Below are 20,203 nucleotides of genomic sequence, written 5' to 3' on the forward strand. Positions count from 1 at the left end.
CTAGCAGATGAAAGCCTCTTTTATGCATATTGAGGCCATCATAACGTAATGCACCATTTCATGTGGAATCTGACAGAATGCATTCAATAATAAATAAAGGCTTGAACCTTGATGCTGCAGCATATTTTGCATGTTACACAGTGGCTGCACATTTCTGTAGTTGTTTTGCCATGCAAATTACAGCCGACACATTTCCAAACCAGTATTAGCATTCACCTTAGAGTGAATCTACTTTAACTGCAATATCTATTTGACATATCCAAACCAAAGTTTTCCTCCCCAAATCAGTTCAAAATACGGTTGGCCTAATTTACCACATGCGCTCCTCTACATAGACTGTCAGTAAAGAAAAAAAAGTGAAACATTTTACCTTCAGGGACACAACAGCTTATCACTAGGGCAGTACCCACAAAGGGACACCTTTGAACATTTTTAACCCTTAAAGGGTTCACAATAGTACCATAAGATATATTGCTACCTTAAGGGTACATGTTACCACCCTAAGTTACTAATATGCGCCTTTTAGAGGTAAAGAGGGCACAAAGATGTCTCTTTGAGGGTACTGCCCCAGTGACAAGCTGTTGTACAATTTTTGCACTTTTTTTTTTTTCCTGACACTGTACCCACAATGTCGCAAACGTTAGTGAAATAAGAGAAGAGTAAATAAATCAGTCAAAGACGTTTGGGAAGCAGGAAAGTTGCTTTGACAGAATCTGTATTGTTAAAAGCGCTATATAAATAAAGGTGACTTGACTCGACGTTATTCCAAACACGGACACGTATGACATACATATATAGACAAGATTGCAAAGGTGATTACAGTGCAACCAGTCTTCACCCCAGTCGACTGGCTTTTTCGGGTTGAAATATAATTACACAGAAGCAGGGCATGTGCTGGCGCTCATGTTACCTTTGCTTGACTAGTAGTGTGCAGCTGGGCGGTCCTTTACTGCACGAGCTACAAAGTCACTAGAGAACAAAGTTTGAAATGAGTCCCTGCAAAACAAACCTGTGCAACGCACACTGAGCGAGCGATCAATAATGGATTCAGCCAAGCGGGATGAACACATGAGCGAGCACGCCGCCAACCTACTGGGGACAGGACAGCAGTCCAACCGGACACAAAGCGCCACCAAAACAAAGTCAAGATACTTGAAAATCCTCTGTGCGGTAAGCGAAGACTCGTGGGACACTACAGGGGAAATAACAGCAGGTTTCTGAAACTAGGTTAACAAGCAACCCATGAGTGTTACTCATTTTAACCTTTAATCTTAATTGTTTGTGTAAGGATAAATAATTGATAAGTAAGTTGACATACAGTATATTTCCATATAGACCATGTGTATAATACAGCATAGTATAGTGTATAGCCTGCATATACTGTACACATGGATAATTAAGTTAGATATTGAGGCTTAAGTGACACTTCATCAAAACAAGAAAAAAAGACATGTTTTCTAAAATGTATGTGTATACTTTAAGGAGAATTATATATGTGACCCTGGACAACAAAACCAGTCATTAGGTTCATTAAAAAAAAAAAAAAAGATTTATACATCATCTGAATACGCTTTCCATTGATGTATGGTTTGTTAGGTTCGGACAATATTTGACCGAGATACAACTATTTGAAAATCTGGGATCTGAGGGTGCAAAAAAAAAAAAAAATCTAAATATTGAGAAAATCGCATTTAAAGTTGTTCAAGTCCTTAGCAATGCATATTAATAATCAATTAAGTTTTGATATATTTACTTGATATATTATGGAACATTAATATCCTAATGGTTTTTGGCAGAAAAGAAAAATCGATAATTTTGACCCATAATATGTATTGTTGACTATTGCTACAAATATACCTGTGATACTTAAGACTGGTTTTGTGTTCCAGGTTTACATATTATGTAAAGTTTTATGTCTGTTTTTTCCCTGTTTCTTTGTTCTTTGTTTTTGCAAGTTCTATTTGAGCATTTCTGCTGTTAGAAGTAGGCTGTTTTAGCTGAGATTTAGCTACTTGCATCATTAATCATCAGGATTCCCACGACCAATGAAAACCTGGAAACAAATGTGATATGCAGGCCAGGAAAAATCATGGAAATGAATCTTTAAAGGTCATGGCAGTTTCCATTGTAGGCTACTTATGAACAATTGGAAAAGTCGTGGAAATTAATTTATCAAACAATGTTGGAACCGTGTTTTTAAATAAAACACTACTGCACTGTTTGTAAAGCCTGAGAATGCCAGAAAGAAAAGCTGTGAAAACAAGTAGCAACTGGCTGCACTGGAGCTTCAGAGGAAATGCTGGTCAATACTTCCAGAAGCCAGCATACAGTATTTCATTGTGTAATGTAGCATTACAGTGTCTCTTTGAAATTGAGCTAGTGGAGAACACTAATCCATTGTTTTGATATTTCATAAACAAATGCAAATTTGTGGCTAGCGTGTGTAATATTTAATCTTGATACCTTTAGGTTATTTATTTTTTCTAAACAATGTTAGTGCTCCACCCATTTAAAGGAATAGTTCATCCAACGATGACAATTCTGCCATCATTTACTTCTTGTGAACCTGTGTGAGTTTCTTTCTTCTGCTGAACACAAAAAAGTCAATAGGGAACAGAAACTGTTTGGTTACCCACATTCTTCAAAATATTTAGGCCTACAATTGTGATCAGCAGTTCAGCAGGTGAGTAATTGATGACAGACCTTTTATTTTTGGGTGAACTATCACTTTAAGCAAATAGCTGCAGTCAGCAGCAGGCCGATGGCTTATTGCATTTCTGTATTAATCATTATTTAGAAGAATATTCTTGGAGGAAAACTGTTTTCAAAATGCTGAAAAGAAAACACCGTTAAATTCAACAAAGCTGCATATTGTCTAATGTCTTCCCTAGCGTCTGATCTCATATTACAGCAACCCTTTCTTTAAACTGAACAATTCACTTTAAAGCTTAGAGGGGATTAAAAGTGTGTGTACCATTCCCGCTGGTTCAATAGTCAGTGTTTTTAAAAAATAAACCAACAATCAAAAGTTTATTCATTTATTTATTTATTTAAATAATAAAACCTTTATTCAGCCAGGACATATTAAATCGACCAAAAGTGACAGTAAAGACTTAAAATGTTACAGAAGATTTCAATTTCAAATAAATGCTGCTGTTTTGATGAAGTTTCTATTCATCAAATGACCCTTTTTTTTTTAAATTCGTGCACAGCCAGCCTTGTACTCTCCTAGGTTCACAAAACTGTCGTCCATAAAATGCATTGCACAAATTCGAACATTTGGGTTGTGCTGTTCTGTTGTAAACGAATCTTAATCAATGATTTCTAATTGCATCTACTTTCGGAAGTGGTTTGGCTTTCGCACAGAAACACACAGTGTCTCCCCGACATGGCTGCATCAGCACTACTGCGGTTGCTGAAACCACACCACCTTTCTTTGCGTGAACATTTGGGCGGCATTACGCAAATATTTCCACATCGTGACGTAGACATGTGGGGGCATGTTTTAATGAGGCGTTTTAGCCTTCTCTTTTAGATAGAATAAATCCTTTTGTGGGAGTCTTTGAGCTTTGTAACTCTGCAGATCTTATACATGCACAAACAGCTACATACCACACTAAAGAAAAGGAAAACAAGAAATCGCATCATATGACCCCTTTAAAGGGATAGTTCACCCAAAAATGAAAATTCTGTCATCTATAGAAGTCAATGGCTACCAAAAGCTGTTTGGTTACCAGCATTCTTCAAAACATCTTCTTTTGTGTTCATTAGAGTAATAAAACTATGAACTATGCCTTTAAGTCATATTCAAGTGGGTCAAAAATAACAACAACAAACACTATTAATTGCATTTAATTTGCATTAAAGTGTTTTATTTAAACCAATTATATAACATTACATTACATAAACCAACTTAAAAATGCTACTATAGAAAATAAGCAATTTCATGGTTTCCAACAAAAATATTAAGCAGCACAACTGTTTGCAACATTAATAATAAGAAATATTTCTTGAGCAGCAAATCAGCTTATGATTTCTGAAGGATCGTGTGACACTGAAGACTGGAGTAATGATGTTGAAAACTCAGCTTTTCCATCACAGGAATAAATTACATTTTAAAATATATTCAAATAAAAAAAGGTTGTTTTAAATTGCAATAATAATTCACAATTTTAACTGTATTTTTGGTCAAATAAACACTTGGTGTATTGGTGAGCATAAGAGATTTCAAACTTTTGTGTACAGTATATGTTTTGATCTTGCTGTTAATAGTGAAATGCCAGTATAGACCTACGAGGCTACTTTCTGCTTAGAATTCTTCTAAGCAAGATGTATATAGCAACATTTATGTCAACTAATTATGTAATGTAATATTACAGTATTTCCTAAAGTTCAAGTAAATTATATTAATGCAAATGATATATTCTTTACTGAATCTTGTTCTCTCTCTATAGATCCTTCTACTTGGCTTGCTGGCTTTAATTCTCACAGTCATATTTATACTCAAACTCCATTGCAGTGATAAAGGTATCTCAGTTTTCTACTCTTTTTTTTCTGGTCATGTTTTTAAAGCTCACGTTATATAATCTTTCTCATATAACGGTGCACATATTACATATACAGTATCTATTATCACCCTTTAATCCACTGTGCAATGATTTTTGGTGTCATGAGCTTGCATGGGAATTAAGCCCTGTGTCATTATATCCACATATCATTCTGTTTACATGCTCTTTATTTTGTGTTTTCTAGTTACTAATAGCTGTAGAAACCGCTGCTTGTCCAAAAGTCGTGACTCTAACGTGGCGTGCCACTGTGACGCTGCGTGTGTGAATGAAGGCACCTGCTGTCTGGACTATAAGGAAGTGTGTGTGGAACCAAGTAAGTTACATTTCATGCATCCTGTGTGACCATATCTGTTCAGATTAAATGTGAAGTCTCTAGTTTCATAACTGCATACAGTGCATCACTTTTGACGTCAATGTGTTACTGAATGCTGATAAAGCAGAAAAAAAAAAAAAGTCATGTATTCACGCTCATGTCTTTCAAAATCCTCATGATTTTCTGTCTTCCTTGGATGCTTCAATAATATGAAAGTGAATAGTGACCATGTGAAATTGTAGTCTATTCCTCATACACAACTATCACTTGGCTTCAGAAGACTTTAAATATAGTCAATAAGTGACAAGGATAACTTTTGTGATTTATTTATTTATTTGTTTGTCATTTTTGGAGCTTGGCAACCCACATCTAAACTTCCCCTTTTTATGTTCCACAAAAGAATGAAACTCACAACTCATGTCTTTCCAAACCTGTGAGACCTTCATTCATCTTTGGAACACAAATTACGATATTTCTGATGAAATCTGAATGAGAGCTTTCTGACCCTGCATAGACAGCAACGCAACTGACACGCTCAAGGCCCAGAAAGTTAGTAAGGACATCATTAAAATAGTCCATGTGACATCAGTGGTTTATCCATAATTTTATGAAGCTACGATAATAATTTTTGTGCGCAAAAAAACAAAAACAACAACTTTATTTAACAGTTTCTTCTCTTCTGTGTCAGCCTTCACCGCACGTTCATGTGTGTGGTACTATTTTAATAATGTCCTTACTAACTTTCTAGGCCTTGAACGTGTCAGTTGCATTGTTGTCCATGCAGGGTCAGAAAGCTCTCAGATCATCAAAAATCACTTAATTTTTTTTCCCCCAAAGATGAACAAAGGTTTTACAGGTTTGTAACGACACAAGGGTAATTAATAACAGAATTTTGATGTTTGGGTGAACTATCCCTTTAATACTAGGTGTGAAGTCTCCTTTGGGTCATGGTAATGTCACGCTGTTTTGTGTTTTGGTAGCCTGGCAAACCAGCTGTGTTTGTGAATGTGTCTGAGATAGAAACAGAAAAGGAAAATGAAGTTATATTCATAGTATGTGAACAGACACTGACCATTTATTCAGGGGTGTAACAGTCCAAAAAAGGCCTGCAAACACTGGAAACAGGAATGTCTGTTTAAACCATCAACACCCACCTGTTGAAATCCCCTCAGTGAAGTGTTAGAGCTCTGTGGGTTTCTCCGAGTTTGGGTTTAAAGTCCCTCCCTGTAGTTTTTTTCCCTGATGTTTTGAATCAGCTCCATTTTCCAACACAGTAGCCGAATGTTTCTCTCTGTGGCGCCTGCCCTGTGCGCTGCATGTGTGGGATGGGTGGTTATTGCTTTGGTGAATTGCATGTAAAGGATCAGTGACTTTGGGTCTGCTGAGACAGACTCTTTTCCTGTCTCACCCTCTCCACCTGTCTCGTTTTTTCACATGTATAATACTTTAGAACTTAACTGCCGGTAAACCAGCTGTAGCTGTTTGTATCATACACACAAAACCCACAGACCTATTCAGAATGTGTTTTGTTGCTTTATCTAACATTTTTGTCCTAGAATGTTGATATGTGTCAAGATGAGCCCTTCTACTGACTATAATGTAATATAAAATATTACAACTAAAATGCATAATCTATATCAATGTTATTTAGGGCTGTCTATTTTAGTCGACTAGTCGATTTTTAAAAATCATCGACTTAATTTTGCTCGCATCGACTAAACTGCAAAATATCGGAAGTGGCGCATTTCACGGAAACTGTTATCATTTACATGTGTGTAGCGTCTTAAACTCCATCTCTGCATGTTGTTGTGAGTTTGGGTTTATTATAACGTTCATCTGGGAATGCCATTTCATCAGATTTATAAGGTAAATCATTTATAAATCCACACAAACACAGGAGAATACATCGCGGTTTCAAAATAAAAGCTCAAACCCTCACTCTGAGTTTACAGGCTTTGATGTCCACATATTCATTTAATTACAGTGGCTATTGTATTTCTGTCCTAAAGAAATGGCCAAATATTAAAGATTAAGTGGACATTTAAATTACATGGTTCTTGGTCAATATTAAACAATATTAAACACAATAATGTGTAAAAATAATCATCAGCCGGTCGGCGCCCCCTGCAGGCCTTTGTTGTTATGCGTAATGGACATTAGCTCTATTGTTTATAATACTTTATGTATTTTAACAGTTTTGTTCAATAAAACCATATGATTTCTTGCTTTTGATACTTTATTAGAACTAATTATTATTGCATCATTGCTATTATATATGTATTTTAAGTCATTTTAAAAGTTATTGTTCACTTAAATCTATTTTTATTATCACAAAATAATAATAATAATAATAATATATATATATATATATATATATATATATATATATATATAATTATAGGGCCCTATGAAATCCGTTTTATTTCCAAATTAAGTTTTTTTTTTTTTCCATTTTCATTTTTCTATAGGCCTACTCTTTCTTTTAATAATCAAAAGCATGTCCAATTATTATTTATTTATTTATTTATTTTTCAGAAATACTGCACATTTACTTTGTTTCACCTAAATAAATTCTGGTAAATAATATTTCTGGTAAATACTCCTTTAAAAGGTGTTTTTTTATTTTTTTTATTTTTTTATTTTATTATAAGTAGACTATAATACTGTACTTTGATTTCAGTGATTTGGACTGAGATAGACACTTGCTTCTTGCACTCTGTTGCACTTTACTTTATAAATTTATAAATTTGGATTTAATTTGGTTTAATGAAATATTCTTAAGTAAAATTGTAGATTTTTTGTGGGAAATTAATCGTTTAGATTAGTCGATTAATCGATAAATTAGTCGATAGATTAATTGAAATAAAAATAGTCGTTAGTGGCAGCCCTAATGTTATTATAGTTAACTAAAAACTAAAAACTGTTACTTAAAATAAAGTTTAACTAAAATAAAATAGAAAAATAAAACTTAAACTTATTTTAACTTGTGGCCAATACAACAAGTCTTATTTTGTTAAAATAACTAAAACCGGTTTGTATCGGTTTGTGGAACATCTAATTGACCTTAAATGTCTCCCAAGGGGCATCCACTTTGAATGATTATTTTAAGTGGATGCCCCTTGGGAGAAGTTTAAGATCAATTAGATGTTCCACAAACCGGTACGAATTTACATTTGCGCCTGAAGCAATACGTTTATGTAATAAATTTAGTTGATTTCTGACTTAATAGGTTTTTTTTCTTTCTTTCCCCGTTTTTATGTACTCGGTGTATTTTGAGTATGTGTATTTGTGTGTTAAGTGTTGTATATGTGAAGCACTACGAAAATTAGCAATACGGAATTAATTGCCCCAAGGGGATTAACAAAGCTCTAAACTAAACTAAAACTGAAATAAATATTAATAAAAACGATACATAAAAAATGACAAAGCAACAAAATTCCTAAAACTTTAACTGAAATTAAAACAGAAAATAAATCAAAATATCAAGAAAATATCAAAATAAAAACTAATTTAAAGTTATAATAGTGTATCTCAATGATCCTAAAATGACACTGGTCCATGAATGGATGAATATTTTCATAATAAACTGAAGAATTATCATATAATTTAATGGTTGTGTGTGAGATATTACAGGTCACTCAGTGTTTCTGTGAAAAAGACAATAAAGAGAGATAAAAAAAAAAAAAAAAAAAACACTTGCTAAATGTTACCAAAATGTAAAATATTTCAATTGGTTTAACATCCTTAACTAGTCAACAATTAAATGTTTGCTCACATTTTGTTTCCACTATATTTAATACTGTCCACTGCTTATCGGTGGTACTAAAGCCTGACAATCTGTCGAGCTCCTGAATATTAATAATTGTCTGTGTCTGCCCAAAATGATTTGTTGAATTAAAACGCTGGCTGAGTAAATGGTATAAACCGTCCCTTTAGAATCAGAAACCAGTTTTTCCCTTGCATTGACTTCAAGTAATTTTATTATTTTACTTTATTTTTTCATTTGAATTTCAGTTGTAAATACAAAAGTACTTTTAAATCAAAGGTCTGCATGTAAAATACACTGTATGTGTAAGCACTCCTCTATACAGCTCTGAAGTGCTTTCATGATAACACAATTTCAGCGGTTCATATCAACAATCTCGATCCTCTCAAATTTTCCCTCATCATCTCTGTCCTGCTGTTTATCACGTCACTCGCTGTGTTCCAGGTCAGTTCTGGACGTGTTCTAAATTCCGCTGCAGAGAGGAGCGTCTGCTGAACAGCCTCTGCTCCTGTTCTGAAGACTGTGTGAAAGTGGGTGACTGCTGCTCAAACTACAAGAGCATATGTGAAGGTACAAGACATGCTTTGCTCTGCATTCCATTCTCATCGAGTAGCTACACAACATGCTAGTTGTCATTTATGTTGTATAAATATAAATACAAAAGACATTTTGGGTTGATACCATCTCATTAGGGTTGTATAATATCCTCAAGCCGATTAGGTTTTTGTTTTAGCTTTGAACAGACGTGTATCTATTTCACTGAAAGGCTCCTAAGCGTCTGTGAAGTTGTGATGGTTCTGAAGGATTTGTCTTTGAAGTTATTTGGGCCTGGATTTCATCTCTCCTCAGCAGGACAGAGAGCAGTGAAGCTTCCCTACATGGTGTTTTCATAGCTGGTTGTTTTCCTTTTTTTATTTTCACAAATATTCTTCTGATTATTTTAGGTCACTTTTCGGGTGTGTTTGGATAGTATAATGTCCAAATTAGGGATGTGCCCGAAGCCGAATACCTTATTCGGAAAGGCACGGATAATGACTTCAAAACGAATAACGGATTTATCCGAATAACAGAAAAAATATTCGGCACACACAATCACATGTTTGCTGGAACAGCACTGCATTAGTGAGGTCTGCGGTTGATAAGATTTGTGCAATAATAATGGCTAGTACTGCTTTGATAGCGCTTGACACAGTTTCGTACAGATAATATCATGGTGATCATAGCGTTTGTCTAATGAATGTGGTCTCCTCAGCAATAAACTATCCACGCGCTCCTTTTTTGATTGCTGCCTGTCAGTGCTGGCGAAGCAGTGTTGCCAGATATTGCCACAAAAAGAAAACACCAAAATAAGTTTAAATCTTGTATTTTGTAAATAGGATACAGAATCTCTAACTTAAACCTTCATCTTCCCACTTTATTAATGCCCTAATTACTTTATTAACGCTGTTACATTGTCAAGTCAAGTCACCTTTATTTATATAGCGCTTTTAACAATACAGATTGTGTCAAAGCACTTAACAGTATCAAATTAGAGGATAGAGTGTCAGTAATGTATAATGATAAGATTAAACACTCAATTTTCAATTTTCAGTTAAAGGCATTTCATTATTGAATTCAGAGATGTCATTGTCTAGCTCAGTTTAGTTTAAATATTATCTGTGCAATCAAATCGGCGATAATCGCTGGAAATTAAGTGTCCCCAACTGAGCAAGCCAGAGGCGACAGCGGCAAGGAACCAAAACTCCCTCTGTGACAGAATGGAGAAAAAAACCTTGGGAGAAACCAGGCTCAGTCGGGGGGCCAGTTCTCCTCTGGCCAGACGAAACCCGCAGTTCAAAATTTATATTTCCATTTTTAATTTTGTTGCAATTTCTAACAATAGTAGTATTATGTAGTCAGGTATTTTATTACATTTTAGTTATTTTGTTATATTTTTTTTAGTTTTATTGTATTCAATCGAGGTTTTCACTGGGGATATGTCTCTGGGGGTCATCTGGGTGTCCTGGTCTCCGCTGACGATCAGGGCTGTAGACATCATCTCTTGGTGCTGATCCACCATCTGACCGGATACAGACTGAGAAACAGAATAGGAAAGAAACAGACAAATATTAGCGTAGATGCCATTCTACTTACGATGTAACGAGTACATCGTGTGTTATGGGGAGTGTTCGGTTCGGTTGATCTAATTAATGCAGCCTAACAATCCTTTAACAGATTTGAATAATAGAAGCGTATTAGTGTGTTATGTGTAAGCCAGGCTAAAGAGATGGGTCTTTAATCTAGATTTAAACTGACAGGGTGTGTCTGCCTCCCGAACAGTGTTAGGTAGATTGTTCCAGAGTTTAGGTGCTAAATAGGAATAGGATCTGCCGCCCGCAGTCGATTTTGATATTCTAGGTATTATCAAACGGCCAGAGTTTTGAGAATGCATTGGACGTGGAGGACTATAATGTGATAAGAGCTCGCTCAAGTACTGAGGAGCTAAACCATTCAGGGCTTTATAAGTAATTAACAAGATTTTAAAATCTATCCGATGTTTGATAGGGAGCCAGTGCAGTGTTGACAGAACCGGGCTAATATGGTCATATTTCCTGGTTCTAGTAAGGACTCTAGCTGCTGCATTTTGGACCAACTGTAGTTTGTTGATCAAGCGTGCAGAACAACCACCCAATAAAGCATTACAATAGTCTAACCTTGAGGTCATAAACGCATGAATTAACATTTCTGCATTTGACGTTGAGAGCATTGGTCGCAATTTAGATATGCTTTTGATATGAAAATGATGATCAGTTTTACAGATGCTAGAAACATGGCTTTCAAATGAAAGATTTCTATCAAACAGCACACCTAGGTTCCTGACTGATGAAGAAGAATTGACAGAGCAGCCGTCAAGTGTTAGATAATGTTCTAAGTTATTACATGTGGTGTTTTTAGGTCCGATAATTAACACCTCTATTTTTTCAGAATTTAGCAGTAAAAAATTACTCGCCATCCAGTTTTTTATATCGACTATGCGTTCTGTTAGTTTCTCAATTTGGTGTGTTTCTCCAGGCCGCGAAGAAATATAGAGCTGAGTATCATCAGCATAACAGTGAAAGCTAACACCATGTCGCCTGATAATATCTCCCAAGGGTAACATGTAAAGCGTGAAAAGTAACGGCCCTAGTACTGAGCCTTGAGGTACTCCATACTGCACTTGTGATCGATATGATACCTCTTCATTCACTGCTACGAACTGATGGCGGTCAGATAAGTACGATTTGAACCATGCTAAGGCGCTTCCACTAATGCCAACAAAGTTTTCTAGTCTATTCAAAAGAATGTTGTGGTCGATAGTGTCGAACGCAGCGCTAAGATCCAGTAGAACTAATAAAGAGATACAACCACGATCAGATGATAGAAGCAGGTCATTTGTAACTCTAATGAGAGCAGTCTCAGTACTATGATACGATCTAAATCCTGACTGGAATTTTTCACAGATATCATTTTTCTCTAGGAAGGAATATAATTGTGAGGATACAGAAAAGGGAGATTTGAGATCGGTCTGTAATTAACTAGATCTTTGGGGTCAAGTTGTGTTTTTTTAATGAGAGGCTTAATAACAGCCAATTTGAAGGTTTTGGGTACATATCCTAATGACAATGATTAATTAATAATAGCCAAAAGAGGATCTATGACTTTTGGAAGCAGCTCTTTTAGTAGTTTAGATGGAATCGGGTCTAACATACATGTTGTTGGTTTAGATGATTTAACAAGTTTATACAATTCTTCCTCTCCCACAGTAGAGAATGAATGGAATTGTTCCTCAGGGGATCTATAGTGTGCTATCTGATGCGATACTGTAGCTGACGGCTGCAAGGATACAATTTTATCTCTGATAGTATCGATCTTGGAAGTGAAGTAGTTCATAAAGTCATTACTGCTATGCTCTTGGGAAATGCCAACACCTGTTGATGCTTGATTTTTCGTTAATTTAGTTACTGTATTGAATAAATACCGAGGGTTATGTTTGTTTTCTTCTAGAAGAGATGAAAAGTAATCAGATCTAGCAGTTTTTAATGCTTTTCTGTAGGATAGGGTACTTTCCCGCCAAGCTATACGAAATACCTCTAGTTTAGTTTTCCTCCAGCTGCGCTCCATTTTCCGGGCATTTTCCGCGAGTGTGCTCATTATACCACTGTGTTGGACTCTTATCCTTAATCTTCCTTAAGCGTAAAGGAGCAACCGCATCTAAAGTGCTAGAAAAGAGAGAGTCCATAGTTTCAGTTACATCATCAAGTTGTTCTGAGCTATTGGATATGCTGAGGAACTGAGATAAGTCAGGAAGATTATTTATAAAGCAGTCTTTTGTGGTAGAGGTAATGGTTCTACCATATTTGTAACAAGGAGTTGGCTTTACAGCTTTAGCTATATGGAATATACAGGAGACTAGATAATGATCTGAGATGATATCACTCTGCTGCCAAATTTCAATGCCACTGACATCAATTCCATGTGACAGTATTAAATCTAGAATATGATTTCGACAATGAGTAGGTCCTGACACGTGTTGTTTAACACCAATAGAGTTTAGAATGTCTATAAATGCTGATCCCAACGAATCTCTTTCATTATCAGCATGGATATTAAAATCACCAACGATTAGGACTTTATCTGCAGTCAGCACTAACTCCAATAGAAGATCAGAAAATTCTTTAATAAAGTCTGTATGGTGCCCTGGTGGCCTGTATACAGTAGCCAGTACAAACATCACAGGGGATTTATCATTAACACTTGTTTCTTTGGATAAAGTTATATGAAGAACCATTACTTCGAACGAATTATACTTGAAACCCGACCTCTGAGAGATACTGAAAATATTGCTATAAATTGTAGCAACACCTCCCCCTTTACCTTTTGGACACGGTTCATGTTTGTAACAGTAATCTTGGGGTGTAGACTCGTTTAAAGTAATGTAATCATCTGGTTTTAGCCAGGTTTCTGTCAGACAAAGCACATCTAGTTTATGGTCAGTGAACATATCATTTACAAAAAGTGCTTTTGAAGAAAGGGATCTAATATTCAGTAAGCCAAGCTTTATCATGTGTTTATCTGTATTATATTGGTTTTTTATTTGTTGAACATCAATTAAATTGTTACTATTACTTTGGTTTGGATGTTTTCTGTATTTTCTAGTTCGGGGAACAGACACAGTCTCTATAGAGTGATATCTAGGTGAAAAGGTTTCTATGTGCTGAGAGTTAACTGACTTCTGTGACGTGAGGCGGCTAGCAGACGGTCGGTTAAGCCAGTCTGTCTGCTTCCTGACCTGGGCTCCAGTTAGTCAAGTACGAACTCTAAAACTATGTGCCATATTTCTAGAGAGAAGAGCGGCACCACCCCAGGAGGGATGAACACCATCTCTTTTCAACAGGTCAGGTCTGCCCCAAAAATTCTTCCAATTGTCTATAAAGCCTATGTTATTTTGCGGGCACCACTTAGACATCCAGCCACTAAGTGACGACAGTCTGCTATGAATCTCATCACCACGGTAAGCAGGGAGCGGACCAGAGCATATTACAGTGTCTGACATCGTACTTGCAAGTTCACACACCTCTTTAACATTATTTTTAGTGATCTCTGACTGGCGAAGTCGAACATCATTAGCGCCGACGTGGATAACAATCTTACTGAATTTATGTTTAGTCAGCACTTTTAAATTTTCCAAGATGTCAGGCGTTCTGGCTCCTGGTAAACAATGGACTATGGTGGCTGGTGTCTCTATTTTCACGTTCTGTACAATAGAATCGCCAATAACTAGAGAACTTTCATCAGGTTTCTCAGTGGATGCGTCACTGAGTGGGGAGAACCTGTTTGATGTTTTGATCGGAACGGAAGAGTGGTGTTTTGATCCGCGACTAGGCCGCCTCACTGTCACCCAGTTGCCCTGCTGCAGGGGCTCAACCAAAACCGAACAATGTACAGGACTCCCTGAGCTAGTCGCATCCAAAGCAGTATCTACAGCCCTCACATTCTTACTATCCTCAACTAAAGTTTGGATGCGTGTCTCTAGTTCCAAAACCTTCTCTGTCAGCCTAACTATTTCCCTGCATTTATCACATGTGAATCCCTTGCTGCTGACAGAGACAGATAAACTATACATGTGGCAAACAGTGCAAACAACAATAGCAGGAGAAGAAGCCATTACTTAAGTATTAAAACAAGTCCAGCAACGCTAACTAGATCTGGCAACATGGCGGAGCGGAGTGGAGGCTGCACTTGCGCCAAGCCACTTCACTCCTGTGTTTCGCAGCTGCTGCAAGTGCCACATGAATTTATTCAGCGACATGATTTGAAATAATTTTTCATATGTTTTCAAATTTTATTTTTGAACATGAAACATTTACGGAGGTCTGGACCTCATAGCTGCTATGGGCCTGGATGTGTAAAGTGAATGAGTGTAAACTAGCCTATATGAATGAAATGAGCGCAAATCAATAGGGTCTATGCGCGTCTTTCAGAAAGCAGAGCTTTGTCTGGAGTTATGTCAACTAACTCGACAAAAATATCCTAAAAACGGTCCTAACTTCAAACCTTTTCGAAATCCAACTGTAAAAAATGCATTACATTAGCACTTTTCGAGAATGGCATTACATTTAATTATACAAGACGAAGAAAAGCATGTTTGATCAAGGCTTTTGGAGGATCCAAATGATTTGTTGCGCTCTTAAAATAAAAAACTGGTAAAGGATCACAGACTCCCGCAACACATGATCTAAGTTACTTAAAGTTCAATCGAGCTTTATTGTCATTCTGCTATGAGAAAGCTACTGAACACTTTCTTTCCATTTCTATTTTTTTCAGCTTCTTTTTTTCTACTAGTGCTCTTATTTAAGATTGTGGATGCTTGTCTCTTGTCAAATTTGTACACAAAGTTTCACTGGAAAATAATAAGAATAAAGTTATTTTACTTTTTTGATAAAGTTTTAAATAGAAGATATTTACAAAGTTATAATTTTAATAAAAAAGAATACATTCTTTAGTTATACAAGGCATATTTGTTAAATGAAAACTGCGAATCGAACAAATTTGCATTTAAAATGGTATTTTCATGTAATTTGGCGAACTTCCGGTTTAAGCCATGCCCATTTCCGGATCTATCCGAATACAGATATAGATACAAATCATTTTGAGATGGTCACAGATACAGATACAGATACAATAATGGCTCCGCTGCACACCCCTAGTCCAAATAGTATAGTATCACTATTGTGTTATACTAGTCATCACATGTTTATTCCAATAAATATGTTTCTGTATTGGATTTTAAAGTCTTGCACTATAAGCATTGCGATTTTCAGTTTTATTGTGCTGTAAAAAAGATACAGTTTATGTAATGCATTTATATTGTCACAATATACAATATATATAGTAAGTTGTCAAATTGGGAACCTGCCATTAAATAACCATATTTCAAATACTATAAAAGTCATTATGAAATTACATATAAAGATGTACTTAAAGGGGTCATATGATGCTATTTTAAAGATCATTATTTTGTGTATTTGGTGTAACAGAATATGTTGACATACTTTAATGTTCAAAAAACACATTATTTTTCAAATACTGTACATTATTGTAGTTCCTCTATGCCCCGCCTCTCTCAAACGCGTAATTTTTTACAAAGCCCCTCCTTCTGACAAGCACAGTCTGCTCTGATTGGCCAACTGACCCAGTGCATTGTGATTAGATAGAATAAATCCTTTTGTGGGAGTCTTTGAGCTTTGTAACTCTGCAGATCTTATACATGCACAAACAGCTACATAATACACTAAAGAAAAGGAAAACAAGAAATCGCATCATATGACCCCTTTAAAGGGATAGTTCACCCAAAAATGAAAATTCTGTCATCTATAGAAGTCAATGGCTACCAAAAGCTGTTTGGTTACCAGCATTCTTCAAAACATCTTCTTTTGTGTTCATCAGAGTAATAAAAAAATCACACAGGTTTGGAACAACTTGAGGATGAGTAAATGATGACTGAATTTTCATTTTTGGGTGAACTATGCCTTTAAGTCATATTCAAGTGGGTCAAAAATAACAACAAACACTATTAATTGCATTTAATTTGCATTTAAGTGTTGTACTTAAACCAATTATATAACATTACATTACATAAACCAACTTAAAAATGCTACTATAGAAAATAAGCATTTGTAAAATTTGACTCTTGACTTAAAACCTTCGGTTAATGAAATACAGTTCTTGTGACAGCTTTATGTGTGACAACTAGCTCTGATTTCCACATTTTCCTAAGCACGATATTTGTGTGAGAGTAAAAGAAAAAAAAAAGAAAGAAAAACAATTTGGCTGTAGTTGAAAGCACTGCATCTGCAAAACACAAATTGTTCACATATGATGTGAGTTAAACACAACAGGGATTTAAGATTCCACATGTTGGCTGTGTTAACTCATAATTCCTCTTCAGTAACTCTTATGTACACAATCACAGCCATGTTTGTTCCTGCTGTTGCATTAGCCGCTGACAGCTAATTATTATCACTTGAAAAAAAGCAGCCTGGACTATGTCAGTTGTTTGTATCATTAGAAGACTGTGATGTAGTTCCAGTATTTTTATTTATTTTTCCAGTACTTGGCCTTTATTCCAGATTGATTATGTTTGAATGAAAGTGTGGTTTCTTATCAAGGCTAAGATTTTCACCCTCCCCTGCATTCGAAAACTGAACTGTTCCTCATCACCATTTCATTTCTCTTTCTCACTGCGAAATCAATGGAAACTTTAGAAAACTGAACACTGAAAGAACAAATACACCTGGCCAGAGTTTCAGGTTACTACTAATATTTACTTTCTCTTCCGTCTTTTCGTCACAGGTGAAAAACCTTGGCTGGAAGAGGACTGTGAGGACATCAGGACTCCTCAGTGTCCTGCTGGGTAACAGACTTATGTTTATAAATGAGATGGCTCTGTATCAAGATCTCAATCAGGTTAATATCATTAACTCAAAGCTTAGAAATTAGCATCTCCATCTATAGTTAATGAGGCTTTATAGGCACATTGTGTGTGTGTGTGTGTTGACAGTATATTACCAACTTTTGGGATAAAACTATATTTGTTTCCTTTGAAAACGATCCCAATGTTTGCGTCCCGAAGTCCCATAGTGCAAAAGTTAGCCATAGACTTCACAGTGATTTTGTATGAGGGAAACTGGTTTCAGACAGACTTCTGTTATGTCTAATGCTCTTGAATAAATTCATAAACCTAATGGTCATGTTATCCAGCATGATATGAGAATGATCCAAAGAGGATCTTGTTGTTCATTGGAAGGAGCTCTGACAAAGACTCTTTGCACAAAGGAGTTCACCTGGCGTGAGTTTCCCAAAGCTCTATTGGTAACGACGGAACTTGCGACCATAGTTGTTTGTGGGAAACAACACAACACCCCTGGTCAGTATTACCAATTTACTAATAGTGGCCTAGAAATAGTGTTCATATCATATCATAACATTTCTTTGTTGTAAATTGTCAGCATCCTAAAACGTTCTGTGTCTTTCAGGGTTTAAAAGAGCTTTGAAATCACATGTGGACTTAGACTTTTAAATGTCACTGTATAAAAATGAATCTATTTAGATGCACAGAGAGATGTTTAGGCGTGTGTGTGTTTATGTCTGACTCTGGGTAAATGGACTGTGGTCAGTGTTGTTTTTCCATTAGCTATAATAAACGTACTCTGAAGTACATTCAGCTTTGGCCATAATGGTAGTCACTGACGTAAACACAAATAGACAACTTAATGGGCCATGTGCTTTAACTTTAAAAGCATTTTTGCTGCCATTGCATCTCATCAGAAAAAAGAAAAGAAAACTAAAACATTATGGGGAGCCATTCACCTATACTGAAAATAATTTGGAAAATATAAAAGTAATATTCAGGAAAATTGTACATTCAACACACATTTTTATTTTATAACTTTTTTTTATTATAGTTTGAAATTGAATTGTCTTACAGTGAGGTAATGTCCTAATAATGACTCTTATATCTATATCTGACAGTTTTGAAGGAAGTGGTTAAGGATGTTTGGTGGGTCTTTTAGAAGATGCTAATATAACTTCACAGTGTTGTCATTATAGAGTCAGATATCTTCATTAAGACAAATTATATTAGGGATATTGCACCTTTTGTAATATTTTGGCACTTAAAGTCTGCTAACCAGTTAAAACCTATATGATCAAAATGCAAAATACAAATATATTTTAGAACATCAAAAGTTTTTGCAGTTATTCAAGTCTCTGAAATAAAGCATGTTCTTCCCTATTATTCTGGTTGTTGAATTTGGCGTTTTGGGTGTGACAGGTTGTTTTGGGCTTTGCCTGTAGACATACATCAACATCTGCTGTTCTCTGGGTGAAACCCTGCTCTAGTTTCCTATTGCTATTTTTACCCATGGGTACTTCAACTGAAAAAGGAAGCTACTTTATTCCATGGCATGACAAGCATTTCTAAAAACGTCGTCTTTTTCTGTAGATTCTCTAAACCGCCGCTGCTTCTGGTGTCTCTGGATGGATTCAGGGCAGGATACATGGAGGCCTACAGCAGCCTGCTTCCTGTCATCAACAAACTCAGTATGTCACATTCACTCAGAGTCTGACCCTGGCTGTAGAATAATGTCTGTCATATCTGTTAGGGGCATCTAATGAACATTTTTTAATAGACTTTTATTTAAAATGTCTTAACATTTGTCAGTCTGATAAATTAATGAGTCAAATGACGGGAGGAAGTTGGGGTCAAACCTTATCAAACGATTAATCTGCGTTAAAAAAATATTAACGCGTTACATTTTTTTGATTAATCGCATGCGTTAACGCGTTAACGTTGACACCCCTAATTAAAACCAACTGGAATCTCTTCATAAAGTGAAGTGGGATGAAGTATAATACTCTCTTTACCAGTGTTGTGTAAGTTACTTTCAAAAAGTAATTAATTACAGTTACTAATTACATCATCAATATTGTATTTAAATTACTTTACTGATTACTCTGATTACTTAGTTACTCAATAAGTAACTTAATTATTCAAATCGCTAATTAGGCTACATCTTAAAATCCCTATAAACCTTAATAGAAATTAAACTGTTTATTCTTTCAATTTGAGTCAAACATAGAATAGTTTAGCCTTTTAGATTTAACAGAACTTTAATACTTAAACATTTTTATAAAAAATGTTAACCTTCTTTGGTTAACAAATATAAATACTCTGCAAAATATCTGAATAACAAAAAAGCTTAAAAGTTAAACAATACATTTCAGTTTGGTAAGATGTTCATGAAAAGCCCAACTAGTAAAATCCATACAGGTTTATGTAAAAATAACACGTTAACTAATGTAGGTAAGAATAAATTACAGAAATTATATTCTTTTTTTTTTCATTAAGTTAATTTAGAAAAACGTTTGGAGTATTTTTGTTCGTTAAATATAAGTTTTATATAATGTATAACGACCAAGCGGCCAGCAGCATACAGTGAGCTGATCATAGCCTATGTTTGATCAATTTAGCCTTCT

At 35.5% G+C, this 20,203-nt stretch overlaps 1 protein-coding gene across 1 annotated transcript in view; it reads left to right on the forward strand.

Annotated features, from left to right (window-relative positions):
- Positions 1 to 869: 869 nt before the first annotated feature.
- Positions 870 to 20,203, forward strand: part of enpp1 (ectonucleotide pyrophosphatase/phosphodiesterase 1) — a 51,851-nt gene continuing 32,517 nt past the window's right edge. Inside the window, exons 1-6 of the mRNA XM_058755829.1 lie at positions 870 to 1,170; positions 4,455 to 4,527; positions 4,753 to 4,881; positions 9,092 to 9,217; positions 17,519 to 17,579; positions 19,170 to 19,267. Of these exons, the coding sequence (XP_058611812.1) occupies positions 1,042 to 1,170; positions 4,455 to 4,527; positions 4,753 to 4,881; positions 9,092 to 9,217; positions 17,519 to 17,579; positions 19,170 to 19,267 (616 nt within the window). The 5' untranslated portion in view covers positions 870 to 1,041. The remainder of the gene's footprint in view (positions 1,171 to 4,454; positions 4,528 to 4,752; positions 4,882 to 9,091; positions 9,218 to 17,518; positions 17,580 to 19,169; positions 19,268 to 20,203) is intronic.

This window comes from Onychostoma macrolepis, chromosome 20 (genome assembly GCF_012432095.1).
Source record: "Onychostoma macrolepis isolate SWU-2019 chromosome 20, ASM1243209v1, whole genome shotgun sequence".
In the NCBI taxonomy this organism is placed as follows: Eukaryota; Metazoa; Chordata; class Actinopteri; order Cypriniformes; family Cyprinidae; genus Onychostoma; species Onychostoma macrolepis.